Here is a 19,855-nt window from a genome sequence, read left to right on the forward strand (position 1 = left end):
CTTTCTTTCTTTCTTTCTTTCTTTCTTTCTCTCTCTCTCTTTCTTCCTTCCTTCCTTCCTTCCTTCCTTCCTTCCTTCCTTCCTTCCTTTCCTGTCTCTCTCCCCTCCCTCCCTTCCCTCCCTCCCTCCCTCCCCCGTCCCTCCCTCCCTCCCTCCCTCCCTCCCTCCCTTCCTTCCTTCCTTCCTTCCTTCCTTCCTTCCTTCCTTCCTTCCTTCCTTCCTTCCTTCCTTCCTTCCTTCTTTCCTTCCTTCCTTCCTTCTTTCATTCTTTTTTTCTGTCACCCAAGCTAGAGTGCAGTATCTCAGCCATTATTCACCACAGCTTGGCCTGAACTCCTAGACTCAGCCAATCTCCTGTCTCATCCTCCCAAGTAGCTAGGACTAGAGGTGCACACCACCACACCCAGCTAACTTTTGTAGTTTTTTGTAGAGATGGGGTCTTGGTAGGTTGCCCAGAGTGACCTTGAATTCCTGACCTGAAGCAGTTCTCTTACCTTGACCTCCCAAAGTGTTGGGACTACAGGCATGAGCCACTGCATCCAGCCATATCTTTTTAAATGTCCAGTCTTCCCACTCTGCCCCTTTCATCATTGTTTTTTCTTGCAATTGTTGAAGAAGCTGTGTTGTCTGCACTGTAGAGTTTTATACAGTCTGCATTTTCTGGCATCCCTATGCTGTTTTTAAAAAGTATTATTTATTTCCTGTAAATTAGTAGTTAAATCTAAAGTCTTATTTATGTTCCAGTTCAATTTTATTTGGCAAGACATTTTTATAGGTGGTATATTTTCCCATGGAAGCATATGCTATCTAATTGTCTTTTTTTAGATCATAATTACAGGCATTCATATGCATTGCTTAATTCCTTTTGTTTTCATTAGGGCTTTGCAAAATGGTGATATTCTTATCCCACCATTATTTCTTCATTTATTAACAGAAATAGTTCTTTAAAGGAAAATGTTCCTTCATCAACTATTACTTCAGATACAGTTTGCATAGAAATGGCCAACTGAATAAATGCTTGGTTCTTTTATTTACTGTTTTTTCAAATAAAGAGTTTGTTCCCCAGCATTCTTCAGAGATGACCAATGAGTTTTTATTTTTTAAAATAATCATTATGAATGTATACATTTAAACACATTTAATGTGTTTATTGCAATTATTATTTTTATTGATGCCTAAATTATGTGGCTTTCAACTGTGGGATCCTCTTTAAGTTAGATCCTGAGTCTTTTTTGACCAGTCTTAGGAAGTCTTTGGTATCATCATTGCTTTTGGTGTAAGTGGATATTTCAGGCTCAAAACTGGAATCAGCTCTTGGAATTTTACTGAAAATAATGCAGATGCAAGGCTACTCATTGCTTTGGGACAAGTCATTGTTTCTAAATTTTTCCAATGGACAGAACTGGGAAATATATTTTTAAAAAGAGTTCATACTAATTTTTCATTTCATATGTAGGATCACAGGAGTTTTATGTAATTTTATTAATTATCTATATTTTATTTCTTCTATATCCCAAATCACAAGTCCAAAAAAAAAAAAAAAAACCCCACCAAGATAATGACTCACTTGCTTTATCACATAAAATATAGACACAGAGAATAACAGTATCAACATAATGGTCATCAAAAACATTTAAATATATTTTTTCAAGAAATATTTTCCTTACAGTAAATATTCCACTAGGTATATGCAATGAAGTCATTGTGTTTTAAAATCATTTACAATTGTTTCATGGTTTCATGGCCTTGCTTCCTGGTTTCATGGCCTGCTTCCTGGTTTCATGGCCTTATGTAGTCTCCTTCATCCCCTCAACATTTAATTAAGATTGGTCTATGTGACCAGTAGAATACTGTGGAAGTGATGGTACGTCACTTCTGAGATTAGGTTATAGAAGATATTGCAGCTTCCAGTTAGATTGTGTACAATCAATCTCTCTCCATCACTCATTTTGTGGGAAGCCAGCCATATCATGCACACCCCTAGAGAGAAGCCCACATGAGAAAAGATGAGACCTGTGGACACAACCAGGAGGCCTCTACCAATAGCCACATGAGTGAGCTTAGAAGTAGATCCTCTAGTTCTGATCAAGCTTTCAGATGACTGCATCCCTGGGTGAAATCTGGGGTGAAATTTTACAAGACTTCGAACCAAAATCTCCCATCTAAGCCACTCCTAGATTTCTTTCCCTGAGAAACAGTAGCAGGTAATATGTGTTTATTGATTCTAGTGACTAAGTTTTAGGGCAATTTGTTATACACCAAAAGATAACGAAACCAGATTTATTTTATTTTGTTTTTGATTTTTACAAATTGATTTTCTTAACATATAATTTTACTTTATAATTCTGTAGTGTAAAAAATTTATGTGGTTGCAAAGCAAAACAAGACATTCAGAGAAGTATGCTTTCTATTTTTTTATCCCTTCATCATGTTCCACCTATCCCCAAGAGATAACCACTTTTTAAAAATATTCTTAATTAATTCCTTCATTTTAAAAAACATAAAGGATATGTACATGATAGATATATAGATAGATAGAAACCTGGTAGAATAATCTATATATTTTTTCTACCTCACTTTTATTCAATTAATAATGTATCTTGTTACATTACTCCACATAGTAATATATAATAATATTCATATATATACAAATTCTATATTTCTTTTTACAATTTCATAGTACTCCATGTATGGATGTACCTTAGTTTATTCAAACAGTCCATTATCTATGGAAATTTAGGTTGTTTATAATTTTTTGGTGTAACAGGTAATGTTGCAATGTATATCTTCTGTATAAATCTTTTAATATTATATTTTTCAAGTACATCTTTGGGATAGATTTATCAAAGTGAGATTTTCTTATAAAAAATGTAGATGTAGTTCTGCTAATTATTATCAATTTTTCTTCCAAAACAGTTTTTCCATTTAAAATTTTTTCTATCATTATAGCAGTGTATCTGTTTCCCCATAGTCTTCCAACAAAGTATATTATCAATATTATGGATTTTGCCAAATTATGTTATCAATTTCCTGGATTTTGCTAATGAGAAATTATATCTCAGGTAGAATTAATTTGCATTCTACTTATTAAAAGCAAGTCCACATCTTTTCATATATTTAAGGAACACTTACATTTGGTTTACTGTGAACTGCCTGTTCATATATTTTGCCCATTTTTCTAATAGTTTACTGCCCTTTTTCTTCTCTATTTTAAGTAGAATATTCTTTAGATGAGAGATATATTTGTCAATAATGCAAGCTGTAGATTTTCCTCCTACTTTGTCAGGTGTTTATGTGCTTTGCTTACAGGGGTTCTGGCCATATGGTGAAAATAATCACTCCTTCAGTGAAAAGGATCACTGTATTTCTCATTGTATCTGCAACTTGAGTCATACTTAAGAAAGTTTCCCCTTATCCCATATGATAGAGGAAATCACTCAAGTTTACTTGTACTATTTGTATATTTTTATTTCTTTACACTTAAACCTTTGATGTATTTGGAATATATCCTGATATACATCCTATATATGTACGGTATATGAGGAATAGACCCAACTCAAAACTTCTCTAAAGCTATCCAATAATGTGTCACTGATTAAAATGTCCATCTGTTTCTTATTAATTTTCAATGTCACCTTTATCATATACAAAATAACAATATGCCAGTGGGTTTATTTCTGAATTTTTCTTTTCAATTTCATTGGTCTTTCATGTATTCATGTGCCAAAACCACATGATTTTAAATACAGAGACTTTTTGTTTTAACATCTGGTAATGATATCTTACCCATTCCTCATAGTGCTGCTCTCCTTTTCAGGATTTTCCTGACTATTCATGCTTATTTGTTATTCCAAATTAACTTGCTGATCAATTTGGCTAGTTGTAAAACAAAACAAAATAAAAACCTAATAGTATTTTGTTTTGTTGAAATCCCAACAAATTTATAAATTACCCTAGGGAGGATTGACTTTTGATGATGTTAACATTTTATGTACAAGAAAACAGCATACCTTTCCATTTGTTAAAATTACTCTTATGTCTTTCAGGAGTGCTTTATATTTTGTTCTCTTACAGGTTTGGACATTTCTTGTTAAGTTTATGCTGTGGCATTTAATTTATTTATTTAGTTAATTTACTTCTACATTTATTTACTATTGTAAATGGTGCCTTTTCTTCCATTTTATCTTCTAACTCATTTTTGTTCACACATATGAAGATCATTGATTTGTGTTATTGATGTTATAACTCTAGTTTGCCAAATTATCTTGATTGTTTTAGTAGTTTTTTCATTAAGTGTCTTGAGATTTTAGAGGTACAATCTTATACCCTGAAAATAGTTTTACCTCTTCCTTTCTAAATAATATGCCTATACTTTCTTTCTCTTATTTAATTGCATTGGCAAATACCTCCAGCATAATATTAAAAGCCAGTGGAGACAGTGAACACTATTAACTTCTTCCAAACTGAAATGAGAAAGTCTCTGGTGTTTTCCCATTAAATTAGATGTTGGCTTTGAGCCAATATACAGAGAAAAACATTTGCAAACAAAAATGAACAAGCAACAATTCTTACTCTCAGTGGTCTTATAGACTTGTGGAAGGAGACAGATAAGGAAACAGTTTATTTTAATAGTATGGCAATATCTACTGTAAAAGTATGCACAGATTCACTTGGAAATACATTAGGAAAGGCATTTACCTCAGTCTTGGAAATCAGACCATAATGCTTCTTGATAGAGCTTCTATCTAAGTTGAGACACTTATATGATTAGAAGTTAATGAAATAAAGATGGAGGGAAGATAATTTTGCCCATAAAGAATAGCTTGGGCAAAGGATTTGAGGTGAAAGGGAACGGAACTCTATTTATGGAATAGAATTTCAGTTAATGAGATGTGGGGATGAAAGTGAAATAGAGAATAGACAGAGTTGAGCTAGAATGCTAAGTCAAGGAGTTTAAATTTTATACCAGGGAAATTGGGATTTAACAAGGGAATTTAAGCATTTTAAACAGAGGTATATCTGACCAAGTGGTTCCTCCTAAAAGAGATAACATATATATCCCTGCCCCATTCATGTTGTGCTTGGCCATGTGGTTTGCTTTGGCTAATGGGATGTTAGTGGATATGACACAAGCAAAAAGCAAAGACTTAAAATGTACTTGTGTAATTGAGTTTGTTGTCTTAAAATGTTTCCATCACTATGAGAAGGACATGCTCTGAGGAGCTCACTGGATTCAGAACAAGAAAGCACAGAGCAGACCTGAATCAAATCCAGTTTAGAGCCAAGCCCAGCCCAACCCAACTGAGATAAATAAAAGCTGCCTAAGCTCATATCTGTAGATGTGAGCATAAATGATTATTGTTATAAACCACTCAGTTGTGGTGTGATTTGTTATGCAGCAGTATTTATCACAATAGCTGACCAATACAATGAGAGACCTTTAAAACAGAAAAGTCAATTTGAAGATAATTAAAATCTCCCTGGTGAGACAAAATGGTGGTCTGATTATGGTGATGACAAAGGAAATAAAAGAAAGAGAAGGTTTTGAGAGACACGAAGGAGGTAGAATTTAAAAGACTCTGTGATTGGTTGGATATCAGGGTTAGGGAGAGAGAGGAGGAAAGTATGTTCAGGTTTCTTGCTGGTGCAATTGAGAGAGGAGTGAGACTATTCTGTGAGACACAGACCACCAGAAGTACAAGATCAAAGGCTCTGCTTTGAACTTGCTGAATCTGAGCTGCAAATGCACAGCCAAGCAGAAATGTCCTTGACATCTGTCTATTCATCTATAAAATAAAGATAACATCATGTGCCTTTGCCTACCTTGCAGGGCTATTGTGGAGAATGAACAAGGGAAAACACACAAAAGAGCTTTGAAAAGAAACCTTCCCAATCAACTGTGATAATTATTAAAATTAAAGCACTAACACTTTCATTTTCATGCTGCCAGATGCAAAAAGCACACTGCAATTTTATTTTTGAAACTGTGCTACTGAGTTTGTTGCCAGTCACACATTCTTTTTTATTCTTCTGAGAGAAGGCAGAGCCGATAATTCTGAGAAATGATATAAACAATATGTATTTTTTTCAAAAATGTACCCGTATAAAGCAGAATTTAGAGGCAAAAAGATCCTAGGACTAGGGGTCAGAAGAGCCAAGCTCTTTCCTTGTGAGACCTTGGAGCATTTAAGCTCTCTGGTCCTCTCATTCTTCCTTTGTGAAAGGAAGGTTTGCACTTGTTTATTTCTAAGATATCTCACTGTTCTTATATATACAAAATGAGGGATTCTCTTAACATCTTCAGTTTTACTTACTTCCTACCAATGAGACTCTTCGAACTTACTCTGTGATTTGGAAAAGAGTTTCACACTTGCTCGTCCTCACGCATGTTAGCTCAGTCTTTATCAGCAACTTCTCTTTTGGAGCAAATTCAGCTGGTCCAGATTGCCTGTTACGTCCCAGGCAGGAAAGCTTATTTTCATCTATGTGTGAGTGATAAGGATCTAGAAGGAGTTCTGATTGGTGTGCTTTTGTAACTGCGGCAGGATTCCATTTACCACTTAGTCAAGCTGGTAATGAGGGTCTCTGTACCAGGCAACTGTGGCTGCCATCTGGCAGGCCAGCACCACACGCCCGCCCGGCAGACAGAACCAATTAGTCGGTCCCCACACCTCCCACAAGGCCTTCCTTGTTTGGTGGCTGGGTGTTAGCCCCCGCTGAGCCTCCCACCAGAAACCCTGTTGAGTTCTGGGATGGGAGGGGCAAATTTTCTCCCTGTACTACAGAGCTAGCAAACAATCCAGATCATGGAGGTTAAGAACAGCTTACCTAATGAACATACTACCTATGGTAATGGCAAATGCAGAGTCCATGGCAGGAATGAGCAGGTTGATGTATTAGGAGGAGTGTCAAGAAACAGATGTCTATATATGAGAGAAAAACTAAAATGGCTTAAGTGCCCATAAGGCGTTTGTTAAGTGAACTGTGTTGTGTTTCTATAAAGGAATGTATACAGTTTGGTGACTAAGGACCTAGAACCTGGGCTTGAATTGTGGGTCTGCCACTTCTCAGTTCTATGACTTTAGCAAGGCACTTGACCTCTCTGTGTCTCAGCTCCCTTAACCATGAACTAAAGATAATAAGAGTTCCTACCTCACTGGGTGCTTGGGCATAATAAATTAGTTAATATCTGTAAAGAGCTCAGAATACTGCCTGGCACATAGTAAATGCTATCTATCTAGTGTTAGTTCTGAGTACAACTCTCACAGAACCATTAAAGATGATGCATAGGATGATTTTTTTCATGCCAAGGGGAGAATTTTTGATATGAAGTGAATCAAGCAGGATAATAAAGGGTATATATAATGACTCCCGTTCTATATCTCCATGCATGAAGGAAAAAAGAGGAAGAAAGGAAAAGAAAACCACTAGTTTACTTTAGTTGATATTTTTCTTCTTATTTATATTCTCCTTCTGTTTTTCAAAAATTGCTACATGATTATGCTATGATTTATAATTAGAAAGATCAATAAAAATTTAAGTAAAGAAAAAAAGAAAACCTAGATAAACATCTTATCTGCACACTTATGAGTCACTTTATCCTTTCTGAGTGTTGGTTTTATCATCTATGCCATGGTGATAGAAATAACAATGGCATCTACCTCACAGGGTTAATTTCAAAGAGTAAATAATAAAATTCACCTGGAAGCATCAGTCAATAATAAAGTCTTTTATAACCATAATATTATTACCAAGGCCATTCTTTGGGAGCAAAAACAACAAATATATTAATGCCAGATTCTAAATTAGGTTAAAAAATTCAGAGGTCTTTGATAATTCAAATGGATTATATCACCTCTGCAGATTCACTATCTTTTGCTGTAACCAAGGCCTAAATTCAAGGACTCAGCCAAACTGGAGACTAAGAGGCTTGAGTGATGGCTCAATCTGTGTCACTCATGTTTTTGGAAGGTCACTTTCATTTCTGGTCTTCAGTGTTCAACTAGACCTTGCAGAGTATAGCCTGAGGTCCATAGATAGGCTGTTAACCACTCCAAAATTTGATCCTTTGCATGGTTCTTATGAGCAGAAGATCCCAAATCCATAGGCATTCATTTTCTCATATGACTAAAGACTAGCTGGTAGCTCAGTGATTTAGAAAGGGCTATTAAAATTACAAACTAAAAATAGTTATGTTAGAGTGTACTGCAAACTCTAATTCAGTATTTTACTAAAATATCTGGCTGTCACTTAATGCTTGGCAGCATTGCAAAACTCCTACTCTATGTATCTGTTTAATTGCAATTTCAGCAATTTTGGAAATGGTACTTTGTTATCAATGAATCATTAGTTTTGTCTTGATTTAGATCCAGTTTTCAATTGCTGCTTTACTTGCTTTTTAATTACAAATTACTAATCATATAGATTCATCACCATCAAGTTAGTTTGTTATGAATTGTTTGGTTGATTGTTAACAGAGTGCAGTGATATATATTTCTATCAACAGAGTTTGGGGCCTATAATTTTTTTTGTAATTAGACATGGTTGCATTGGAATTTTAAAATAAATTATCTCTTTTTGTAATGTAAAAGCAGACAGACTCTTACCCTCCAACATGCCCCAACTTTGCATGTATAGTAACAATACTCAGTATCGCTGAGCTAACCACAGGCCGAATAGGTTGACCAACTCCATTGGTTGTCATGACCAACTTCATTGGTGATCATGACCAACTCTGTTGGTGGTCAGCAAAGATACAATATACAAAATGACCTTGAAATTCATTTTCAGATTGAAAAAATTGATTCCTATTTCTATCTCGTGCAAAATATATTAATGAACATTTGCACAGTGTGTTTTTGTGTGAACCTATGTTTTTATCTGTATTTTCTTAATAAATTATCAAGATAAACTTCGGTATTTTTTGTTACTCACTTTGCCATCCAGGAATCTGCTACTGTGTGCCCCTGTTAGTAGTTTCTGGTTGTTTTCTGATTTCTGGTTGTTCTCTGGGTGCTTGTTCTCTTTCACATCATCTGGATTATAATTGGTTTGCTGATCAGTGAAGTTAATGGGAGCTGGGGGGTCTCTGCTCATCTGCCTTGCATTATCAGTCATTGGTTTCTGGCGCGTTGTTTGGGTTTCTGTTTTCAAATTCTCATTCTCCTTGCTGTGAAGAAAGAATTTTATACTTTGTTACTCATAGGCAGACTCCTCATACGCAAGGCTGGCATAAGAACAGAAGGTGTGTTTGGTGTTGTAAACGGTGGTAACTCAGCACAGTGGAATGTGGAAGCATAAACATTGGTTATTTGTCTATGCATAACTGACCATAGAGAGAACATGTTATTAATATTACCTTTGCAGGCTTTATCTGTTTCCTTACCCTCTTCCTCATACTCATAATCTATCCATCTGCTCCCAAACCCTTACTGTAAGCAATGACCAGTATGAAAAATGAACCCTAAAGGTTATCACATTTCTTACTTGTAAATGTAACAGGTATTTTCAGCCTTAGAAAAGAAAGTCAAAACAGTTTGTCAGCTCCAGTTCTGCTCTATGCCTCTCCCCTTGAGACTTCCTTTTCTCCTGGGAGCCTTTCATTTAAGTTTAGTATTAAACAGAGAAAAGAAAGAAAAAAAATCTGTAGGATGATTCAAGGAGATTCAAATAACAACCAAAATTAAAGGTTCAACCTTGTTTAATAACTAAAAAGTCCTCATGCCTATAATCCCAGCATTTTGGGAGGCCAAGGGAGGTGGATCATGAGGTCAGGAGTTCGAGACCAACCTGGCCAATATGGTGAAACCCTGTCTCTACTAAAAACACAAAAATTAGCTGGGCGTGGTGGTGCGCACCTGTAGTCCCAGCTACTTGGCAGGCTGAGGCAGAAGAATCAGTTGAACCCAGGAGGCAGAGGTTGCAGTGAGCTGAGATCACGCCACTGCACTCCAGCCTGGGTGACACGTCTCTAAAAAAATAAAAAATAAAAAAATAACTAAAAGTCTTACGAATCAAAACAGTAACAAGGTGCCATTTTAAACATAGAAGACAGATATAATTGTTACAGTGGGTGACCTGAAAAAATATATTAAGAGTCAAGAAACTGAACAATTTTAAAGCATGTGTATTAAGACATTGTAGAACAATTTTAAAGCGTGTGTATTAAGGAGAAAAATGCAAAAAAAAAAAAAAAAAGAAAACTCTAAATATTGAGTAATAGGTGGATGCATCTACTATTTCATTCTTTGCTCATGATAGAGTATATGAAGTCATTAAAATAATTATGAATAATTTAATGATACAAGTAAATGTCCACTTATAAAAGTAAGTGAATATATGATTGTCTCAACTGTATAAAATGCATGTAAATAATGTGTGTGCCTAATCAATCTAGAAAACAATGTGCCGAAAGTTAACAGTATCTCTGGGTGGTAGAACTCAGGGTATTATGTTACACTCTATTACACTATATCATGTCATATTATACTTTATAGTATTATTGTTCTAAATTTTCTACATAAGAAAATACTATTTTATAATCAGAAAAAATAAGTTTCAAAGTAGCTATGCCTTGTATCTACATGGCATTCTATAAATTCTAGCTGTTATTTATAGATACAGTGGAAAAGATCCATTTACAAGCATATCATGTTATGTAAATACAATATTCATTGATTTAAATAATACTTGTTGAACTCCAATACTTGTTGATTTGAATAAGACCAAACCATGGGCAATAATTTGAATGTATGTGTGTATTTTTATAGTCATCCTCTTAGTGGTGGTAGCACAAGAAGAAAAGAAGGCCTAGGAAAGAACTCTGATGGATACCTACATTTAAAGAGGAAAGATGAGCCTTAAAAAGAGCTTTAAAAAATTCCCAGTAAAGTAGAAGAGAAATCAGGAGACTAGAAGGAAGACTTGGTAGAAAAGCAAGAGGATGTTTCTGGAGACAGGACAACAGTATTAAATGCTGCTGAGAAAGGAAATTTCTGAAAAGGGTCCATTGGGTTAGCCATAAGGGTGTAGTCAGGAATCTTGGTATGGGGAGTTTCAATGAGGTAATGTAGGTGGATGCTAGACTGAAGTGGATTGAAGAAAGAGGGGGGACAAGCAATGTAGACAGGAAGTATAAAGACCTCTCTGAAGAAGTTTGGCTGCAAGAAGGGAGAAAGATGGGGTGATGACTGATGTGGAATACAGGGTTTCAGATAAGACTGTTATTATCATGTTCAAAGATGTTAGGGAGTTTAACCTATTGAAACACCAATGGTGAATAGCCAGTTGAACTGCAGAAAGGAGAGGGCATCATTGATGATGTAAGATGAACCTTGACAAAGGGAAATGGAAGTCATTGAGAGAACAGAGGCAGCCTCAGGGTAAGATTGTAGAAAAATAGGTAAGGATATAGGCAAATTAGTACATTTGATGACAACAGGTTGATCAAATTGCTGACAGCTTGAATTTTCTCTCTGATAACAAGGTATGGTTACCTTGGGTCTCATGGGGGAAGTGATGGGGTGGAAAGTCTGAATTAAGGGCAGATGGTTTGGGGCAGCTGCTATGAAGAGTAGAAGAGGGATAATCAGAAAAATAAGACAGGTTGGCTGGGCCAACTGAGTGGTCAGTTAAGGTTAAAGACCATTGATTTTTGTGAAATCAATTTGAGAGGATGAGTGGCATTTCGCCCAGTAGTCCTCGCGGACATGCAGAGAAGGCAGACAGTGAGGCTTACACAGAACTGGGGCTTTGCCAGACAAACACATTCAAATGATAATAGTGCAAGACAGGAGTATGAGAAGGAGAGTGTATATTTGACAAATGTTTTTTGTAATGAGAGAAGACATATATGTTCCCTGCCTTCAAGAAGTTTAAATTTCATTTGGTTGTCCAAAAATAACACAAATAATAAAGCTAACAACTGGTAAAACTAGATTCTAGAAATCAGAATAGTGATTACCTTTGAGGGGAGATGTATAGCCCAGAAGAAAGCATAATGGGGTTTCTGTGATTCTGGTACTATTTTGTTTCTTGATCTGGGTGTTTGTTGCATGAGTATATCATGTTTGTGAAAATTCAGTGAGTGGTAGACTGATGATGTATACTTTTATGTAAATATAGGTATGTTGTATTTCTATAAAGTATCAAATTGGTATAAAATTTACGTAAGTAATATGAAACATATCCACTTAGCATATAAATGAATGTCAAATGAACATTATGAAGATTCAGTACTATTTGAAGTTCATAAGAAACAAAGAACTATAGTTTGCAATGGTTACAAAAATAATATTATTGCTGAACATTTAATGTGACAGCCACACTATACTTATTTATATACATTAGATTATATATTTCTTAAATCAACCCTATAGTCAGGTGTTCCTATTATTCTTATTTTAGGATGAAGAAATTAAGGCCAGGAAAGTTGATATGATTGGCCTAATTCTATTTACATGGCTTTTCAGTAGTGGAGCCAGGATTTAAACCTGTCTACTTCATTGCACAGACTCAGATCCTATTGGTAGTAGAATCAGAGGAAGGTCCATGGAAGTTTGTGATTATGTGAGGAGCTGAAAGTACAGGAGCAGCTAACCAAAGTAGGAAACACAGGATTTGAAGGCAAAAATGGTCATTGGGCAGGGAGTTAACTCTTTTGGATAAAGACAGGGACAATGGATTATCTTCGCTTTAATCATCTTCGAGATCCTTTTGTGAGCAGTGTCAGGTCAGAATTGCTTGAGAAATGTAAAATGTATCTGCCTGTCTTTTAAAACAGTTCCTGTAGATGTAAAACCAAAAATAACCTGTTAAATCTGTTTCAAGTAAAAGCTATATTTTTTTAAAAAAAAAAAACATAGCACTTTGAAAATTATCAAGAAAATGACTCTCTAGCTGAGAAACGGCATGTGTCTGTGGTTAACACAAACAATTTGTCAACACGCATTGGTTGTTATGTTGTTCACAAACTCACAGTTCTTTCTCCTAGGCTTGTGTACTATCTACCTATATTACTGAAAATAGACATTTGCCATTTCAAAAGAAGGAAAAAAACCAAAAAAACAAAAAACAAAAAACACCATCAATACTCTCTTGGAAGCAAGACACAGCTAGCTTCCGCATATGTACTTCTGACCTCAGCTGCTGCTCTTGGGGTGCCGTGAAGAGTTTAGTGTCATCCAGGAATGAGAGCAATTAGAGAGGATTACTGTGTTGCTGGATGATAAATAAATGAGGAGAAAACTGTCCAATCGTTCCCTCTCTCACCGGGCTCTTTTTTGCAAACCAGCCCATTAGAGTCACCCTCCATTAGAGCACAGAGTCTCAGGGTTAGAAAGAAACATTGCAAAGGCGTCTAGTAGCATCCTCTGCCCAAAGCAAGGTAGGGATCCCCCGCCGGCCCCACCTCCCATGTAACTCCAGCTCACCAGATCTCACATTTGATTTGGATTACACCCCTGCCGAGAACATAAAATCTCAAATGAAGGACCCAGGGGGCTCAGCAAAAGGTCACCAGATGCCATCTTAAAGGTCTGCCAGCCTTGGCAGCGACTCAGTGCCACCAATTTCCAACTGTGCGCCATCTAACAGGCCCTAACCCTCTGGAGAAGACAGCCTAGAGTGTGCCAACACAGTGAATGGGGATCTAATTTCAGCAAATGAAAGTGTGTTCTTATTTGTAAGTAATAAGAGATAATCAAGACAACCAGACTTTTCTCTTTTTAAAAAGACAATAAAAAATAAAATCGGAAATGGGAGGGGAGTACAGCTGAAAAAGCTCACCAAACTCCACAGGGAAGCTGAAATGCGAAGCCTGTGCTAATGTAGCTAATGTTATTGTGTCGAAGTATGAAGGTTTTTTGTTTATTTCCTTTTTTTATGTCATGGAGCCATACCATGTACTATTATCATAGAAATTTAGTCTTCGAAAAGATCATAAAAATACTTTCATTCAACTCCTGAACTCGTACTTGAATCATTTCTTTATCAATGTAATTATTTTAGCTAATATGTTCTATCTGAATGCTTATGTGTCAGTCACCACACATAAATTCTTTCATGTTGTGTGACTTTGGGAATATCTGATTTTCAGGTTCTCAGCTACAAGATGAGAAAAAATAATCCTTATCAAGATAAAATGTATAAAATATTGAGCACCAAGCCTCGTGTGCCTTCCCCAGCCTTTGACAAATAGTAATTCTATGTTAATCATAAATGAAAGTGCTAGCTCCTTTACACACACACTCCTCATCATTCAGGTACAAAGGGATGCGTCTTTCTCTGGACTCCCAAAACTTCCTTTATTGACAGACAAAACTGAAGTTCAAAAGTCAAGGTTTTGTAGTAGATAGGAACTGAAGAAAATCTATTTAAATAGATAAAACAGATATAATTAATGCAATCTATCTGACCACCTTGTTATTTATCAATCACAGTAAATACAAATTTGAGAAATCACTCTGCCTTTAAAAAACAAATATTAAGTAGTATTAAAAATCTGTTCTGATAAAGCAGGATTCTTCTCAATCACATTCCTTAATTTTACAGAAAAAAAACAAACAACCCAAACATTGTTGCATCATGATGTCCTCAGGTGGATTACACCCAAGAGCTTTACAGAGAGTGCAGCTTTGCCAGTCTGGAGCCAATGTTTATTGGCTAAAATGTAAATCTTGGAACCAATCTTTAATGACTTGAAATTTAATGTCTTTTGCACTTGCATTCTCTCCTGTATTGCTTTTGCAAGTCTAAGCAAAATGACTGTGCAACTGCCTGGCCTCTTCACCTGTGCTGATCTCTGTGCTGTAGGGCACAATTTCTGAGCCAGGGCACAATTTCTGAGCCAGGTCTTCTATCCATACTCTGAGAGGATGTAGCATAAACAGTTCTCTCTGCATCACGTCTGGATTCATCCACATGGTCTATGGGAATGAGGAGCAATCATTATTGCTATGTTATTTTGTTTAATCAGGTTGAACTAAATCAGGAATATATAAAAAGATGATGGATTTTTAAAAATACTCTATCAATATAAATTTGTTATCTCAAAATCTTAGCTGGCAAAACTAAAGGTGGCCAAATATTTTATCTCTATACAAAAAGCTTCCATATACACACACGAGAAGTTTTATTTTGTTTTTAAAACAAAGATTGATTGTAATCAACCTTTCTAATCTCTTAAACATTTTTTTCAATTGACAAAATAACGCAGATATCTTTTTTTTTTCCTCCAAACAGATTTATTGAATATAGCAAAATTCTATATACAAAGTGACCTGGACCTACTGCTTCAAAACATGATCCTTTCTTACTAATATCTTGATAGTTGGTCCATAGAGCATTAGAAAGCAATTGACTCTTAAATAAATAGAAAAGTGCCCAATGCGCATTAAATGAATGGCCTAACTACTGGAACTTTAGTAGTTCTAAAGGTAATTAACATAGGTAGGATCGAGTTCCTGTAACAGGCTGCTGAAGAACAGATATGAGGTGTCAAGAGGCCATTTTGTGCACTGCCACTGTGATGCCATCATGTTTCTGGATCATAATGTTCCCATTATCTGATTCTAGACACACCACAGGAATATCAGTGGGGTCAGAGGTTAGCTTAGCTGCTTGCTGGGCTAGAACAGATATCACTCCAGCATGCTTATCTGACAGGGTCCCACGGCAACCCAGATTAAGTCCTTGTGAATCTGTGCACAGGACTCCAACAATGGAGGGAGTCTTCATTGTGTCTTCCAAGTGCTGCTCCAAGGTTGCCTCCATCGCACCCACCGACCACCCAACAACGCAGATATCTTTACAGGCCAATACTTCTATCTCTATACCAACGTCTGAAATGTCTAATGGTATTTCATTATGTAGATATACAAGAGTTTATTTAACTTGTCCTATATTGTTGAACATTAATTTGGTTTCCAAATTTTTATTAATTTGAATGTTGCTGCTCTGCTGGAGATGTTTCTTCGGCACCTATATCCTCACCATCCTTCTCAACCCCAGAAAATTGATCTCTGTGGACTTACTCTATCAACAGTGCCCATGAGGCCAGGCATAGTGGCTCACACTTACAATCTTATACTTTGGGAGGCCTAGGTAAGAAGATCACTTGAAGCCAGGAGCTCCAGACCAGCCTGGACAACATGGCCAGACCCTATCTACCAAAATAAAAAAAAAAAAAAAAAAAAAATTAACCGGGCGTTGTGGTGCACACCTGTAGTTCTAGCTACTTGGGAAGCTGAGATAGGAGAATTGCTTGAGCCCAGAAGTTCCAGCAATGAGCTATGATCCCTCCATTGTATTCCAGAGTGATGGACAGAGATCCTGTCTCTAAGAAAAGCAGTGCCTATGTCTTATGATTCTGGGTGGTTTGGGCCAATGGGTAGCCCTGGCAGGAGGAGGTTCCCTCCCTGAAATGTTGACTCAGACTACCTGTGTCTCTTGGCCAAAAGTCACTACTTTTCTCAAGATGGCCCGAGCTGCAGAATGCTTCCTTTTTATGGTTTCGGTAACATTCCACTCCTCTCCTCTCTTCAGACCTAGTGCTCCTACCAACCTTGTGGCTGCTAGCCCATGATTCCTGCACCATAGCTTGCAGTTCTCTTAATCTCAGCTTATATTTTTGTAATTATTCCTTTTAAACTAAAGCCATCCTGGTTTGAGTGTATGATCTGTTTCCTATTGGGACCCAGACACAACACACATTTTTGTGTAAATCTTTGAAACCAAATCATTACACCCATCGATAATCGTTTTCATAGAACTGATTCATAGACACAGATCTATGCCAAAGGACATATACTTCTAAGGCTTTAAATAAGTATACTTTAAAAAACACAGTATCATATGAGTATTTTCTCTAAACACCTGCCAGCACTGGGTATCTCCATTATAAAACATTCCTAATTTGATTTGTAAAAAATAATATCTCATTACTCTTTACGTTTCTTTTATTATCATGCAGGTTGAATATACACCCACATATCTGTTGTTCCTTTTGATTTCTTCTATTTCCTGTCTAGGTCTATTGCCAATTATTGAAATGAGGCTGTTCATCTTTTTCCCATCAATTTGGAAAAGCTCTTTATGCAGTTAGGAATTACTTATTTTTCTGTCACATGTGTTGTAAACAGTATTTTGTTTTTGACTTTGACTTTCTATTATATTTTTTAAAATATATAGAATTCAAATGGCAAAAATAACTGTTACCTCATAGTCTCAATATTTGGGATCAATGGGCACTTAGAAGTTTTCTAAAACATTTATTGAATGTTTGCTCACATAATACCCGGTACTCTTATTTACAGACTTATGACTAGAACAACAGTATGTTATGCTTCTTTATACTTCTCACAGTGCCTAAAATAAACACACAAACAAATGAAAACAAACAAAAATTATTCCAGGATATTAATAAGAAGCAGTTTAATGCAGTGGAAAGGGCTTAATAGAAGTATGATTTTAGCCTACTGCTTTATCATTTTGAACTTGTAAAAATGGAGATAAGTATCTTCTGTGATGTTATTGTTCAGTTTTAATGAGAGATTGAGTTCATAGATATTTAGCTATTGTGTAGATTGTCTAGTGAGAAAAGCAATAAACAAAGATAAGGCTTATTGATCAGTTGTTTCTAAAAAATAATAAATGGGATCCTTGAATTTTTCGATCACAAAATTTATCCATACTTTATATATGGACTGTAATTGGTCAATGCTTCCATCTCCTGCCTGGATTATCATAACTCTTTAAATGTTTTCTCTCTTTTTATTAGTGTCACTCCCAAGTTACTCACCACTTAACAGACAGAAGCAGCCTTTAGAAAATAGTAATACAATGTGAGCAGCATTGCTCTCAATTTTCCAGTGGTTTCCCATTCTACATGGAACAAAATCCAAAGTTCCTACTATGGCCCTACTGCTTTTCTGCCCTTATTTCCTGCTCCTCTCCCCATTCCCCACTGTGCTCCACAAACAATGGCTTTCCTACTCTTTCTTAAACATACCAACAGGCTTTATTCTGACTATTCTCTCTCCTTAGAATGCTCTTTCTTCAGATATTTGCATGATTTACTTTCTCTGTAAGTCTGTGGAGTCACTAGGATGTAGGTGAATACCTGTGTATCACTTGGTGCAGGCTGGACTTCAGTGGCAGGAAAGCAGCAGGTATATGGGTTCCCTGATCCTGAGCACTGTGCTCCTGCTGAGGGATGGTATTCTAGTTTTTATGAGTGTGATGGCCAATACTGAGTGTCAACTTGATTGGACTGAAGGATGCAAATTATTGATCCTGGGTGTGTCTGTGAGGGTGTTTGGACAAAGGAGATTAACATTTGAGTCAGTGGGCTGGGAGAGGCAGACCCACCCTTGATCTGGGTGGACACCATCTAATCAGCTGCCAGCGCAGCTAGAATATAAAGCAGGCAGAAGAAACTCTAGACAGGCCTGGCCTCCCAGCCTACATCTTTCTCCCATGCTGCATGCTTCCTGCCGTCCAACATCAAAGTCCAAGTTCTTCAGTTTTGGGACTCAGACTGGCTCTCCTTGCTCTTCAGCTTGCAGATGGCCTATTGTGGGACCTTGTGATCATGTGAGTTAATAAACTCCCCTTTATATATAATAGGATATATATATATATATTATATATATAACTAATAGGATATCTATATATATATATATAGATATAGATATAGATATAGATATAGATATATATCCTATTTGTTCTGCCCCCTAGAGAACCCTGACTAATACAATGAGGCAAGCATGAGGCAACCTTATACAAAAAGAAAAAAAAATTGCTTGGGCTCCAGGCGGTCAACTTAGGTGCCATCGGTTTGTAACCGTAAATGAGAATGCCAGATGCCCAATAATGGGCAAACTTGAGACCTGTGAATAGTTGCAGACCCTTTTTCTTGAGCAGGGGAGGGAAGAAGATACTACCAACTTTATGGAGAGTTTAAATCTGGTAGAGCCATACCCATGCGGACGAAGGCTGGGCTAGTCTTAGCTCACTGATAGTTAACCTGGGATAATTCTCATTGCATAATTCTAGCTGTTTATCTCCGCACAGTCTCAGTTCAAATGTCTCTTGCTCAGAGACAGCTTCTAGGACCCTTAAGAGCTGATAGACCCTCATGTTCCTTTATTTTTCCTTATTGCACTGTGCCTACATGAACAATCATTGTTTATCTGTCTATTTTGTGTTTCCCATCACTAGAACTTTAGGTACACTTCTGTGTCTCCATGGCTTGGCACTCAGTAGGTGCTCAGTTAATATTTGTGAAAAGGAAGTTGATGGAATTCCCTACATACATTAATTTCTAAAACTGTTAATGTTAACACTTAAAGAAGTTTAAGACAAGTCACAAAGAATTTGTTATTATAAAGGGTTTGGGGCGATTCAAAAATGACAGAATATGAGCTTTAGGAGAGTCACGTGGGAAAATACCAGAACTTTGCATATCTTTGGTGTAAATATCGATGCAAATTATAGGCATACCTCAGAGATTTGTGGTTTGGTTCCAGAGTGCTGCAATAAAGCAAATATCACAATAAAGTGATTCACATATTTTTTTGGTTTCCCGGTGCACATAAAAGTCATGTTTACACTATACTGTAGTCTATTATGTTTGCAATAGCATTGTCTAAAAAACAATGCACATACCTTAATTAAAAATACTTTATTGCTAAAATATGCTAATAATCATCTGTGAGCCTTTAGCAAGTCCTCATCTTTTTGCTAGTGGAGGGGCTTGCCTCGATGATGCCTGCTGACTAATGAGGATGGTAGTTGCTGTAGGTTGCGGTAGTTGTGCAATTTCTTAAGACAACAATAAAGTTTTCTGCATCCATTG

General features: G+C 36.4%; 3 protein-coding genes across 3 annotated transcripts in view; all 3 read right to left on the reverse strand.

The window, feature by feature from the left end:
* Positions 1-19,855, reverse strand: part of LOC126962825 (mitochondrial import receptor subunit TOM22 homolog) — a 448,771-nt gene that overhangs the window by 230,096 nt on the left and 198,820 nt on the right. The window lies entirely within an intron of this gene.
* C1H1orf87 (chromosome 1 C1orf87 homolog) overlaps positions 1-19,855 on the reverse strand; it is a 1,078,851-nt gene that overhangs the window by 56,386 nt on the left and 1,002,610 nt on the right. Inside the window, exon 4 of the mRNA XM_050804178.1 lies at positions 8,935-9,169. Within this exon, the coding sequence (XP_050660135.1) occupies positions 8,935-9,169 (235 nt within the window). The remainder of the gene's footprint in view (positions 1-8,934; positions 9,170-19,855) is intronic.
* On the reverse strand, positions 15,220-15,789 carry LOC126962829 (ragulator complex protein LAMTOR5-like). The gene has a single exon (XM_050804401.1). It carries the CDS (start codon positions 15,769-15,771, stop codon positions 15,496-15,498), a length of 276 nt encoding a protein of 91 aa, XP_050660358.1. The 5' UTR covers positions 15,772-15,789; the 3' UTR covers positions 15,220-15,495.

The sequence above is a fragment of the Macaca thibetana genome, chromosome 1 (assembly GCF_024542745.1).
Source record: "Macaca thibetana thibetana isolate TM-01 chromosome 1, ASM2454274v1, whole genome shotgun sequence".
In the NCBI taxonomy this organism is placed as follows: domain Eukaryota; kingdom Metazoa; phylum Chordata; class Mammalia; order Primates; family Cercopithecidae; genus Macaca; species Macaca thibetana.